At 40.0% G+C, this 13,003-nt stretch overlaps 1 protein-coding gene across 2 annotated transcripts in view; it reads left to right on the plus strand.

The window, feature by feature from the left end:
* GOLM1 (golgi membrane protein 1) overlaps nt 1–12,490 on the plus strand; it is a 40,860-nt gene extending 28,370 nt beyond the window's left edge. Inside the window, exons 7-11 of one of the 2 annotated variants that reach the window (XM_088793178.1) lie at nt 3,927–3,991; nt 4,031–4,086; nt 4,797–5,066; nt 6,513–6,623; nt 10,720–12,490. In XM_088793178.1, the coding sequence (XP_088649304.1) occupies nt 3,927–3,991; nt 4,031–4,086; nt 4,797–5,066; nt 6,513–6,623; nt 10,720–10,796 (579 nt within the window). In that variant the 3' untranslated portion in view covers nt 10,797–12,490. Of the gene's footprint in view, nt 1–3,926; nt 4,087–4,796; nt 5,067–6,512; nt 6,624–10,719 lie in introns of both variants that reach the window. The other variant, XM_019750098.2, reaches the window with a different exon arrangement.
* Nucleotides 12,491–13,003: the final 513 nt, after the last annotated feature.

Consider the following 13,003-nt stretch of genomic DNA (forward strand, 5'->3'; position numbering starts at 1 on the left):
GCACCTGGCCTGTGGTGGAGCCGATCAGAGCCCATCCTGTGTAAAGCGCAGCCTGTGAAACTGCTGCTCAAAGCCTTCTGAGAGATCTTCGGTTCTGTTTTTAAACATAGCAGCTTGATTGAGACATAATGTATATACCATGTAATTACCCATGGAATATTTAAAATTCACTGATTTTTAGTACGTTCACAAGTTGTGCAACTATCATCACAATGAATTTTACATTTTCATTACCCCAAAGAAACCCCATACCCTTTAGCTCACTCCCCATTTACTGCCAACCCCTGGAGCTCTAGACAACCACTAACGTATTTTCTATCTCTAGTTATTGCCTTATCAAATCAGACAACATGTGGCCTTGTGTTTCTGGCTTCTTTCACTTAGCGTAATGCTTATCCATGTTGTGTGCATGTATGAATGCTTCATTCCTTTTTATGACTGTATAATATTCCATTGCATGGCTATACCAAATTTTGTTTATTCATTTGCCACTTCATAGGTATTTGGGTTATTTCTGGTTTTTGGCTATTATGAATAATGCTGCTATGGATATTTATGTATGCATTTTTGTGTGGACCTAAGGTTTCATTTCTCTTAAGTGTATACTACGAGTGGAATTGCTGGGTCATACAATGCTAATGTATTGAGAAACTGCCAGACATTTTTCAAAAAGTGATCCCATTCTTTTACGTTCTCACCAGCAGTTTATGAGGGTTCCAGTTTTTCCATATCCTTGCCAAATCTTATTGTTATCTGCTTTTTAAATTTATAGCCATCCTAGTAGGTGTGAAATGGTATCACGTGCTTTAGATTTGCATTTCCATAATAACTAATGAGCTGAGCATCTTTTCGTGTGCTTTATTGACCATTTGTATATATATATATATATTTTTTTTTTCTGAGATGTCTATTTGGATCCTTTGCACATTTTTAAATTGAGTTATTATTGAGTTGTAAGTTCTTTATATATCCATTCATACATATATATACATATATATATATTAGATATATCATTTGCAAAAATTTTTTTCTCATTCTGTGAGGTTTTTTTTCACTTTCTTGATGGTATTCACGGAAACAAAAAATTTTTTATTTCGATGAAGTCCATTTTATTTATATTTTCTTTTGTCACTTATTCTTTTGGTGTTATATTTTAATTAAAAGGCTTTGCCTAATCCAAGGCCATGAAGATTTATTCCCATATTTTCTTCTAAGAGTTTTATAGTTCTTAGCTCATACATTTAGTCCTATGATCCATTTTGAATTAATTCTGTTTTTGTATATGGTGTGGGGGTAGGGGTCCATCTGCATTCTTTTTGTATGTGGATATCCAGTTGTCTTAGCACTATTCGCTGAAAAACACAAAAACAATTATTTTTTTCTCCACTGAATTATCTTGGTATCCTTGTCAAAAATCAGTGTATGTAAATGTGAGGGTTTATTTCTGGCCTCTCAGTTCTGTTCCATTGATCTGTTTGTCTGTCTTTATGTCGTACCACGTAATCTGGATTACTGCAGCTCCATAGTAAGCTTTGAAATCAGGAAGTGTAAGTCTTCCAACTTTGTTCTTTTTCAAGATCATTTTGGCTATGCTGAGCCTGTTGACTTTCCATATGAATTTTAGGATCCACTTGCCAATTTCTTCAGCAAATCCAGGTGAAATTTTGACAGAGATTACATTGAATCTTTAGATCAGTTTGGAAGTACCGTGTTTCCCCGAAAATGAGACTGGGTCTTATATTAATTTTTGCTCCAAAAGACGCATTAGGACTTATGTTCAGGGGTGTCATCCTGAAAAATCATGCTAGGGCTGATTTTCTGGTTAGGTCTTATTTTCGGGGAAACACAGTATTGCCGTCTTAACATTAAGTCTTCTGTTCTATGAATGTGGGATGTCTCTCCACTGAAGTCTTTTAAACATTTCTTTCAACAATGTTTTGCAGTTTTCAGAAGTCTTGCGCTCTTTTATTCAATTTATTTGTAAGTATTTCTTATGCTGTTATAGTTTTCTTAACTTTATTTTCAAATTGTTCATTGTGAGTATATAGAAATACAGTTCATTTTTAAATATTGATCTTGTATATTGCAACTTACTGAACTTGTTTATTAGTTCTGATTTTTGTGTGTGATTCCTTTGTATTTTCTATATATAATGTTATGGCATCTAAAAATAGATGGTTTCACATTTTCCTTTCCAATTTGATGCCTTTTATTTCTTTTTCTTGCCTAATTGCCCTGGCTAGAATTTCCAGTACAATGTTAAACAGAAGTGGAAAGAGCAGAAATCCTTGTCTTTGATCATAGGATAAAAGCATGAAATCTTTCACCATTAAGTTTTATGTTAACTGTCTGTTTTTCATAGATAGACTTTACCAAGTTGAGGAAGTTCCTTTCTATTCTTAATTTGTTGAGGTTTTTTTTTTTGTTTTTTGTTTTTTATCAAGAAGAGGTGTTGGACTTTGTCATTCTTTTTCTGCATCTATTGAGATGATCCTTTTTTTTTTTTTTTGTCCTTCATGCTATTGATACGGTATTACATTGATTTTTTGGATGTTTAACCTTCCATTCCTGGAATAAATTCCACTTGGTCATGGTGTATAAAATCCTTTTATGTGTTACTAGAATTGATTTGCTAGTATTTTGTTGAGGATTTCAGTGTCTGAAATCAGAGATGGGTCTGTAGTTTTATTTTCTTGTAATATCTTTGTCTGGCTTTGGTATCGGTAATATTGGGTCCATAGAATGAGTTGGGGAGTATTTCTTTTTCTGTTTTCTGAAGAGTTTTTGAAGATTTGGTATTGATTCTACTTTAAATGTTTGGTAGAATTCACTATTGAAGCCATCTGGACCTGGGTTTTTCAAAGGAGAAATTTTTAAATTACTAATTAAATTTCTTGTTATAAATGTACTCAGATTTTCTCCTTCTTGAGTCACTTTTGGTAGTTTGTGTCTTTTTAGGAACTTGTCTGTTTCATCTGAGTTATCAAACTTGTTGGCAGTTTATAGTATTCCTTTATAAATAATAATACATTTTTATTTGTGTAAGGTAGGTACTGTTCTTTTCATTTTTGATATTAGTAGTTTGAGTCTACTCTTTTTTCCTCAGTTAATCTGGCTAGAGTTTTATCAATTTTGTTCATCTTTTAAAGAACTAATTTGGTTTCATTGATTTTTCTCTATTGTTTTTTATTCCATATTTCATTAATTCCTTCTCTAATCTCTATGATGTCCTTCCTTGATTTAGGTTCAGTTTGCTCTTCTTTTTCCAGTATCATAAGGTGGAAGATTACATTACTCATTTGAAATCTTTGTTTTTCTTAATTTCCCTCTGAACTCTGCCTTAGCTGCCTCCCACGAGTTTGGTATGTTGTACTTTTTGTTTCAGTTTTGCTTTCTAATTTGCCTTGTGATTTCTTTGACCCATTGGTTATTGTAGAAGTGTGTTGCCTAATTTCCACATATTTGTGAATTTTCATTCTCCTATTGATTAGTAATTTCATTCCACTGTGACTGGAAAACATATTTTGTATGATTTCATTCATTTTAAATCTGTTGAGGCTTATTTTGTGGCCCAGCATCTGTCTGTCTTAGAGAATATTCAATGTGTACTTGAGAACATGTGTCTTTTGCTTTTGTTGGGTTGAGTGTTCTGTTGATTTCTGTTCAGTCTCATTGGTTCAAGTCTTCTTTTTCCTTGTTCGTTCTCTGCCTGCTTGTTAATCCATTACTGAAAGTCCTTTCTGGAACATCTTGAAGCAACCTCAGATCTTCTGATTTATGCCAGGTGATAGGGCACAACTGGGGTAGATCATGGCATTTCTCAGGGTTTCAGTGTCCTTATTTGTCAGAAGGATGTAGTGGTCCATTGCATTCCTCAGGGTTGTGAGGGTTCTGGTCACCCTGGCCATCGTGTGTTCCTGTTTCAGCTCCAGGCTCCCAGTGAGCCTCAGCCAAGGTCGCAGGAAGCAGGCCTGGCCCAGGCAGAGGTGCCGAAAGCAAAAGAAAACATGCCCAGTAACGGTGAGCCCCAGACACCAGCCCCCAGTTCTGAAGTGGCTGTGGATTTGAAGAGACAGGGTGAGAAAGGTAAGTGAAGCTTGGTAATTGCATGTTTAAACCCTCTTTAGAGCCCCATTGAAATGAAAAAAAAAAAAGAAAAGAAAAACGTAGTGGCAGTTCATGCCCTCTAGTCTGTATAAATATTCTGAGGGCAGAGTGTGTTGCTGGAGGCAGTTGGTGAGCTCAGTAACGGGGCTGAAGAGGCAGGTGAGGCTCCGCGCACCTGGAACTGGGCCTGCAGGGCTTTTTCTGTCTTATTTGTCTCATCCCTATACGTTAATTGCCTTGTTCTTTGGTAGCTGAGTAAAGAAAGGTCCAAGCTGCGACTCTGTTCAGGACATCGATGGGACTGTGGGCTTAATAGGAGATGACTGAGTCCTCGGCAGTGGCCATTGGCTCCCATGTACTTGTCTTAAGCAGATATAATGATCAGATAACCTTAGCAGTACCCTCTCCCACACTTGCAGGTTGTTGCTATAATTGCGATAACTTAGTCAGTTTTTTTTTCTAAATCACGTCTCTCTTCCTTGTGGTTCTGAAGATGAGCTGCAGGCATAGATAAGACTGGAGTCTTCTGCTGAGGTCACAAAATAAACCACCCAGCTGCCACCCATCACAGCCCACCCCATCCACAGTCCTAGGGAAGGCTCTGGGAGTTGCGTGGTACAAGGGTTTTGTTTGTGTTGTAACGAGATTAAATGCTAGTGAGGTCACAGCTAATTCTGTTCCGTGCGCAGAGGAAACCAATGACATTCCGGTCATCAGCGAGGAGGAGCTCCAGAGGGGGAGTCTGGGGCTGCCCCCGGAACCAGACCTAAAGCAGGCTGTGGAAGAAGACAGACAAGCGGGCGGAAGAGGCCTGGGGGGTGCTGGAGACCTTGGCCGAACCCCACAGGTGCCAGCCGCCCTGTTGATGAGCCAGGAAAATCAGGAGGCAGAGGACCCTGAGCGGGACCAGCTCGTCATCCGGGATGGGCAGGAGGAGGAGCATGATGCTGGCGAGGAAGGTGAGAGGGTGAGAGGCTCTGGGCTGCGGCTTTCCCACAGTCTCCTTCCTGACGCGGGAAAGGTCCCCCGAAGTTTACCAAACAGCAATTTACGGGCTGGTGGTTCGTTTTGTTTGTTCGGTATCCATTATCAAGTAGGACACAGGAGGAAGGAGCAGTGCACTCCCCAGCACTTGGACGTTTCAGAAATCATATTCAGAGAGAGTCGAGCGGGACCTTGATGGGGGCTTAGCTTTGGGCAAACGTGGGCCTCCTGGCAGGCAGACCACAGGTCCTGTCTGTGTCCACGTCCTCACGCAGCGAGGAAGGAAGGATTGGATAGATGGGGCTTCGTGCGTAGTTGAGTGTTGTAGAAAATGGACATGTGACTCCCAGCTCTCTGCTTTGGTTGACTTTTCTCTTTTTTAAAGGAAAGTGTGGGAAACTGAGATGAACAGAATATTTTGGGATGTATTTTGGTGTCTTAAAGATGTGAAAAATTTCAGTCCTGGCCAAGCCAGGAGCACTTAGGAAGACACCTGTTGCGGGTCAGCCAGTAACAGAAGTTGGGGACTGTATTTGCAGAAGTTACCCTGCTTCCATTTAAATACAATTTTCATTCAAGTTTCTTTTTCTGAGGACTCAGTTCAATAATTTAAAAAAAAAGGAAACTCGGTGGCTGAGCTGGTGGCGCTCAGGTTTCAGACCTGGTCACAACGTGTAACAGCTGCTGAGGGCCTCAGGCCGGTGATTCTGCAGGGCGTGCGGGATACACCTCGTGCTCGGTGCCGTTGTAACGATCTGCTCCGTAGAACAAAGCTACGGGGCACACAGGCCTGTGCTTCATTTCCACTTCAAGCGATGAGTGCAGAGAAATATAACTAGAGCTGACTTTTCCAGGCATGCTTTAAAAAAATAATATTTTATTTACCTATATACATATACAAGATGTTTACATTAAACCCTGTGAAAATGTCTGTTGCAGGCATTTTGTCCTGATCTTCTTTTCTGTTTGCTCTTCTCCTCAGGGGTGACTGTAGTGACGAATGATCTAATTCTGTGTGTATGATGGAAGTTTTTACCTTTTGGCTCACAATAGCACTGCATTTCCTTCTTTTGGAGCCATGACACGTTCTGAGGAGGTGCCGTCATTAACTAGAAACCTGTTGTTTCCAAAAACAGCGGTGACTTCCTGTAACCTTGAGTTTGTCTCTTTAAAAAAAGCTGGGATTTAGTGTAACTAGCCAGTTACCCCATTTTATATAGATTCAGAGTTGAAGTCAACAGAGAGAAATCCTACGTGCCATGTATCCTGGAAGCAAGCACATGAATCCCTGTCATTTCCTGAGAGGCTGCAAAACGATCGGACTGAAACCATGATTGGGATAACCCCAGGCTCTGGGGTTCCTGTGGCATCAGAGGGAAATGACGTAGCTTATGTCTTATGTGTCTGTGCTAATTTTACAGGGAGAAACCAGCAAAAGCTGGAAGATGATGACTACAGCATGGATGAAAATGAGGCCGAATCTGAAACAGACAAGCAGGCAGCCCTTGCAGGGAGTGACAGAAACGTAAACGGTAATAACTATGGTGGGAGTGGTGGGGTCATCGCATTCTGGCTGCAGTTGTAATGAACTAGTTTGTGGTCCTTCACGTTTGGGGTGACTATAGCACAAATCCCAATATTGTAAGGGATCATCCGTTTGAAGGAGACTTTCTTTTCTTCAGAAGCCTTTGAACATGGGGGCAGTGGAGGGAGGTGCAGGGCTGAGGCACCTGAGATGACGAGGTCTGCATGTTCAGTTAGGCTCAAGCCCTCGGGAATCGGTTGGAGGATTTGTCTTCAGTGACAGGGATTTCCCAGCAAAGTGGCCAGGTCACCGCTTGATCACTACAGCACCAATCAAAAATACCTCACAGTATGCACAGAGCTTCCAGGCAGTTCTTTAATGGCAGCACTTTGTATTACTATTATTTTGAATTTTTGAAGAGTCCAGGCCAGTAGGATGTATCAGATTCTGGATTTGTCTTATTTTCTTGTGATTTGATTCAGGTTGGACATTTTTGTCACTGCAGTTATGTTCCTCCTGCTTCACTCCAGGAGGCACGTAATGGCAGGTTAATGGCTTGGTTAAGGTGGTACCGAGCAGGTCTCTCCCTTGCAAAAGTTTATTTTCCCTTTGTAATTAATACATCATCTAGACGGGGATGCATTTTTTTTTCGTTTTATTCAGATATAATTGATGTACAGCACTGTACAAGTTTAGATTGAATAGTGTAATGATTTGACTTTCATATATCGTGAAATGATTACCACAATAAATTTAGTGAACATCTGTCATCTCACAGAGCTACAAAATATATTTTTTCCTTGTGATGAGAACTCTTAGGATCCACTCTTAACAACTTTCAGCTACATCTCACGGCAGTGTTAACCACAGCCATCCGTTGCACATTCCATCCCCATAGAGGGGGTGCTCTGAAATGGGGTTGACTTTACCACCCACTGAAAACCCTCGTCTAATGGTGACTTTTCTAATCCTGTCACCCCTCACATGTATTAGCTGCCCTTCATTTATCCCCCCCAACACACGCATACATTCACACACGTACTCATACGTTTATGTCACTAGGAACTTATGGTTTCCTTTTTAAAAATTCATTTTTCTATCAGATGCTTGGGGTTTCCTTTCTCAGCTTTTAAGAGCTCTTTATGTGCTAGCGAGATTGCTCTTGATCTGTGATGTTAAGTTGCAGGTACTTTCTCCCAGTTTGTCGTGGTTTTGCCTGTGGTGTATTTTGTCATGCAGAAGTTTCAAAAATTTTTATGTCCTGTCTTTTATTGCCTCTGGATATTGAGTCATAGTTAGAAAGATTTCCCACCTAGAGTTGGAAGGAATTCAACTGTGTTTTCATTCAGTATGCATACAGAATTTTCTTCTAGTTCTATAATGAAGTAAAACACAGATTCAGAAAACCACAAGTTTTTAGAAAGTGATCACCTTGTAACTCCCCCCCACCTCCCTGTCCCGGTCAAGAGGTGGAAATTGGCTGATCCTGTAGGGGCCCCTTTCCTGTCCCCCGTCCGTCCCAGCACCTTCCCTCCCCACAGTAATAACCCCCCTCCTGAAGTTCATGGGGCTCTGCATCCAGCGACCCCCTTAGTCCTCACCGTGGCCCCTTGGTCACCTGCTGTGGAAGTAGCAGAAACTCGCCCACTTCCAGCTGCAGTTTGCCCACTGGCCCAGGTACTTTGGGTGCAAATCTGTTGGTTGTTTGTGGTTCTGTCGTTCTCAGGTCCATCAGATGCTCCACTGCTTCCCTCTGTTTTCTTCCCAGATGCTGTCCTACAGGTCACTGCCCGTAGTTTGTCTTTAACTGCTTGTATGAGGTTTGCAGGATTCATTGTCACCTTGTTGTAAATGTCTATAATTTTTGAGTTTTAATTCAGTTGCTTTATGTAGGGGCTCTGAGATTCAAAAACTGTGCTACTGTTGCCACCGTCTTTCCAGAATCTTCTTTCATATTTTGCATTTCTATCTCTTGATTTATGTCAAATGTATGGCACTAGGAATGGGGCCAATTTTCTTTCTCAAGGGCTGTCGTCTCATGTGGTTAAGACTACCCCCACCCCCAATCTACACACTAAGCTTTCTTGCTGTCCCACTTCCATTGCAGGTTTATTTCCCATTATGTACTTTTAAACCAAGGATATGAGCCTTTGGGGTTTCTGCTTTATATAGGGGTCCACTTCATTACTCTCCACCTGGATTGGAGCCCCCATCTTTAGTTTTGTCCCCCAGCACCTTTTGTAACTGAAGGGAGAAGCCCGGTGTCTTCAGGCTTCAGCAGAAGTTCTCAGGGCAGGAGCTGGTACTTCCAGTGCATTTCTGGCCTCACAGATACCTTCTTTTATTGCCATTATAGGCAATGCATTTTTCTTAAAATGTTTTATTAAAAGTTTTTTAAACTTTTCATTTTAAAACAATTTAAAAATAACTTTCCATATACCCTTCATCCAGGTTCCTCAAATGTGAACATCTTATGTGACCACAGTACAATGATGCAAATGAAGAAATTAATATTGCTACAATGCTATTATCTATAGATGTTACTCAAATTTAGTGACTTGTCCAACCAACACCCCTTTTCTGGTCCAGGACCTAATCCAGGATTGTACACTGCATTTATGGTCATGCCTTTTAGTATCCTTTATCCTGGAGCCATTTGTCTTGAGTATTTATGACTGATATTTTTAAGTGTTCTGGCCAGTTATTTGGTAGAAAGTCCCTCAATTTGGGTTTGATTCAACAATACATTCTTTTCTTTTTAAAAAAAAAATTTATTGGGGAATATTGGGAAACTGTGTGGTTTTCCAGGACCCATCTGCTCCAAGTCAAGTCGTTGTTTTCACTTTAGTTGTGGAGGGCACAGCTCACTGGCCCATGTGGGAATCGAACCGGCAACCTGGGTGTTATGAGCACCGCACTCTAACCCCTGAGCCAACCAGCCACCCCCAACAGTGCATTCTTAAAATACATCTTTCATATCTTATCTAGCATGTCAGCTATTACATTTGGCAGAGTTTGGGGTTTCTAGAGATGAAAGTCCTTCATTTTTAAATTATTTTCAGACTATTTAGGTAATATTTTTGTAAATGCAGATTAACACATTAGTGTCAGAATTTTAAGCAAATACTATCCATCTTTCTGTTCTTTATGGACTCCACTCATTTGTATAGCACCTCAATTCTTGAATAGCATGTTTTCTGATGTGGTTACCGTCTTCCATCTCTTTACCGTACTTTGAAATGAGCCTAGTGTCCTAAATGTTTGGCTTTGCAGTGAAGGCTTGTGATCTTTCACCCCCACACCCAGGTGTCCTAAGGGTCTGACCTTGTGCAGGGCTCTAAAAAAGGGAGGAGGTGGACAAAGTAGGATAAATGTTCTGTCAGCTCCTTTAAGAGTTTTAAGTTAAAGAGATATCATCAACATCATTTTAAGATTATGTCATTGAAATAGTTTAAGACCCTGCTTGCTCCAGGGACAAAAGAAAAAGGCATTAGCTCCAACTTTATTAAGAGAACTTTAAAAGACAGTAGTAATCTAAGGCAGTCGTTTAATAAAATTGTTAACCACCTAATGTGCAATAGTTGTAAATCAGGTATTGATGAGAGGTCTTACCTGTGACGTGTCTTTTTATGTCATCTGTGTCCAAGGATAGAGTAAGGATGGTGGAAGCCACAATCAACTTCCGATCTGTAGAGGAAGCTCTTTGGAGTGACAAGAGCTGACCAGAGCTGCACGTGGCTCTCAGGAGGCAGCGGATGCACTCAGAGCGAGTCACACAGCTCATGAGGACTAGGATAGTATCAAAAATTTTCTGAGTACATTTTTTATTACCCCTTTTATAGGACATGGGGCATTATTTCACTATTTCAAACAATTAGGGAGTTTTCAGATGTTTTAGCTTTGTTTCATGGCACCTTGTTGGCCATAATATCATCTCTTGCTATCTCATCCTTGATCAGGAATGAAATTTCCCATTATAATGTTGCTATGGGAGAGAAAGTCCTCTTTATGACTGTTTCTAGATAATTATGTCAAATGGGACCTGCCTGGGCTGTTTTCTCAAAATGTTTAATACTGGAATATTATGTTTTTTTTCTTTTTAGTTTTTAATGCTGAAAATCAGAAAAGAGACATGATACATTTACTTGATGAGCGTGTAAAGAGGAATCACACACTCTGAATCAAACTGGAATCACACACCTCGTGTCAGGATTGAACAGAGCTCACCACAAAACAGATCACGAAGGATTGAATACTGTGAAATGTACTAAGTAGAATTTTCATCTAATGATGATTATTGGGGGATTTTAGTATGTACTTTATGTAGGAAAATGAGATTATCTTTTAGACATTTTGGGGGGGGGTACTTTTGAAGCATCTGTATTAAAGATACTAAAATTTGTTGGCTAATAGGTATTTCATGAGAAGATCAACACCAAAAATAGAACAGAAGTTCTTCTTCAAGTATAGTGACAGTGGCACTTCTTAGTCTGGAATCTAACTTTAAAAGCCATCTTCTAACCCAAAGGAGTGCTCCACTGTACTTAGAGAACTCCATTTTTTCTGGGTTCTTTCTGGAGTCACTTTCTTCCCAGATGCCGTGGCGAGTGAAGGTACCAACCTGTTATTTCTATTCTGCCTGGTCAGCACTGAAGGATTATTGGTTTATGCTCTTGTGTGCTCACCTCTGGTTCTGACAATCTAGCAGCAGTTTTAAATGAGTCTAAATACAAAGGTGTTTTGTGGGAGAATTTTTAAAAAGACTACTTGTATAATAGCCCTTCTCATTAATGTTACATGACTTGTAATTTGAACACTTGTGATCTATACTTTCTTTGCTAATATGTGTGTGCAGAGCAAAATCTTCTGTAATAAGTCCCTATTACTAAAAAAAGCCACGAGTGTATCAAACTTGACACCGTGGGGGCCAGAGGAGGTGACCCTGGGTGCCTGCAGCAGAGCACGGTGGGGCTTGTTGTGGACAAACTGGCTACTTCACTAGAGGAAAAGAGAAAGTTGATGTTGAAGGATATATCCAGTATTACAAACTGGGAAGTTTAGAAAGGCAAGAGAAATGGCAACAGTGTTTTTATCACAGTTTACATATTTAGCTTGTGGTAAATATCAAGACTAATTTAAAAATTAAAAGCTAATGTTAATTTGAAAATGACGGATCACAATTTACATCAATAAGTGACATTAGGTGTGATTTGAGTTGGTTCTTAACATTTCAGGTAAATAGGCCCTTGCCACTTATAAATGAGTGGCAGTCCCACTGACTTTCAGTAAGGCTCTCCAAAGGGTAAGTGGGTGGTGATGCTTACTAAAATGTATTTGGGGTTACAGGGTTTGCAATGCAGGCTCCTCAGGTCACTTGGTAGAACCCCCTCATTTCCAGAGAGGAAGAGGGACCCAGAGAAGTTACGGAACTTCAGCGTGGCCGCACACCGCTGTGGACCTGCCATGCTCTGGCCGTCAGTGCTCACAGGACCGGGTCTGCATTCAGGGTCAGATCCAACTTGAATGTTCTTCACATATGATGTCCTTTTATCTAATCACTGAGATTAAACTTTTCCACCTAGAAAAGTGTACTTTAAATGAAAGTAGCTTTGTGAGATTTAATCTAAGATCTTTCCCAACCTCCCTCTTAGTCTTAGGGGTGATATTCTTTCTTGCTTTCTCAAATAATTAAAGCCTCTGTTCATCTCATGTTTGTTTAATCAGTGTGCATAGAGTTGCTGAGAAAGAAATACGCTTTGTTTAGCTTTTAAAACTGCTTTCAGTTTTCCCTTCACCCCTATTTGATCCCTGAAGAACCATCTTTTAAACGGTGGAGTGAGATGGGATATCAATATAAATAAAAAATAACCATGATGATTTCATCTTTATTTACAGAGGCATCAAAAGGCCAGTCATTCAGGAGGTGTGTACTTTGTGCTATTTCTCCAAGCAGTCATGCTTATTACCACTGGCTTCCTTTGGGATCACAGGTACCCATTCCGAGGCAACAATTTAGAGGTATCATGGCTGTTTAAACTAACAAAACAAAATCCTGTGTAATAAGCACCAAGTAGATATCAAACCCCTGACCTTGGTTGTTTTTGGTGCCATCCAAATTTGAATCAGCAGTTATCCCAAATTTTAATAGGTATAAATGCTATTTAATTCACTTCCTCTCTGCTCTCAAATGGTATAGATAGGAGTGATGAGTCATTCGATTTTTTTCTCCTGCAGATAAGATTGCAGTGAAAGTTACCTCAGCAACCTTGGACTAGAGTATCCCAGTAATCTAATCATAGCATACTTAATGTATGTGTTTTTGTGTGATGAAACTTGAGAAATAAAGCATTGCCTGTTAAGTCAGTATGCTACATTAAATAACTAGGT

Source organism: Rhinolophus sinicus, chromosome 16 (assembly GCF_057876585.1).
Source record: "Rhinolophus sinicus isolate RSI-liver-muscle chromosome 16, RSI-T2T, whole genome shotgun sequence".
Lineage (NCBI taxonomy): Eukaryota > Metazoa > Chordata > Mammalia > Chiroptera > Rhinolophidae > Rhinolophus > Rhinolophus sinicus.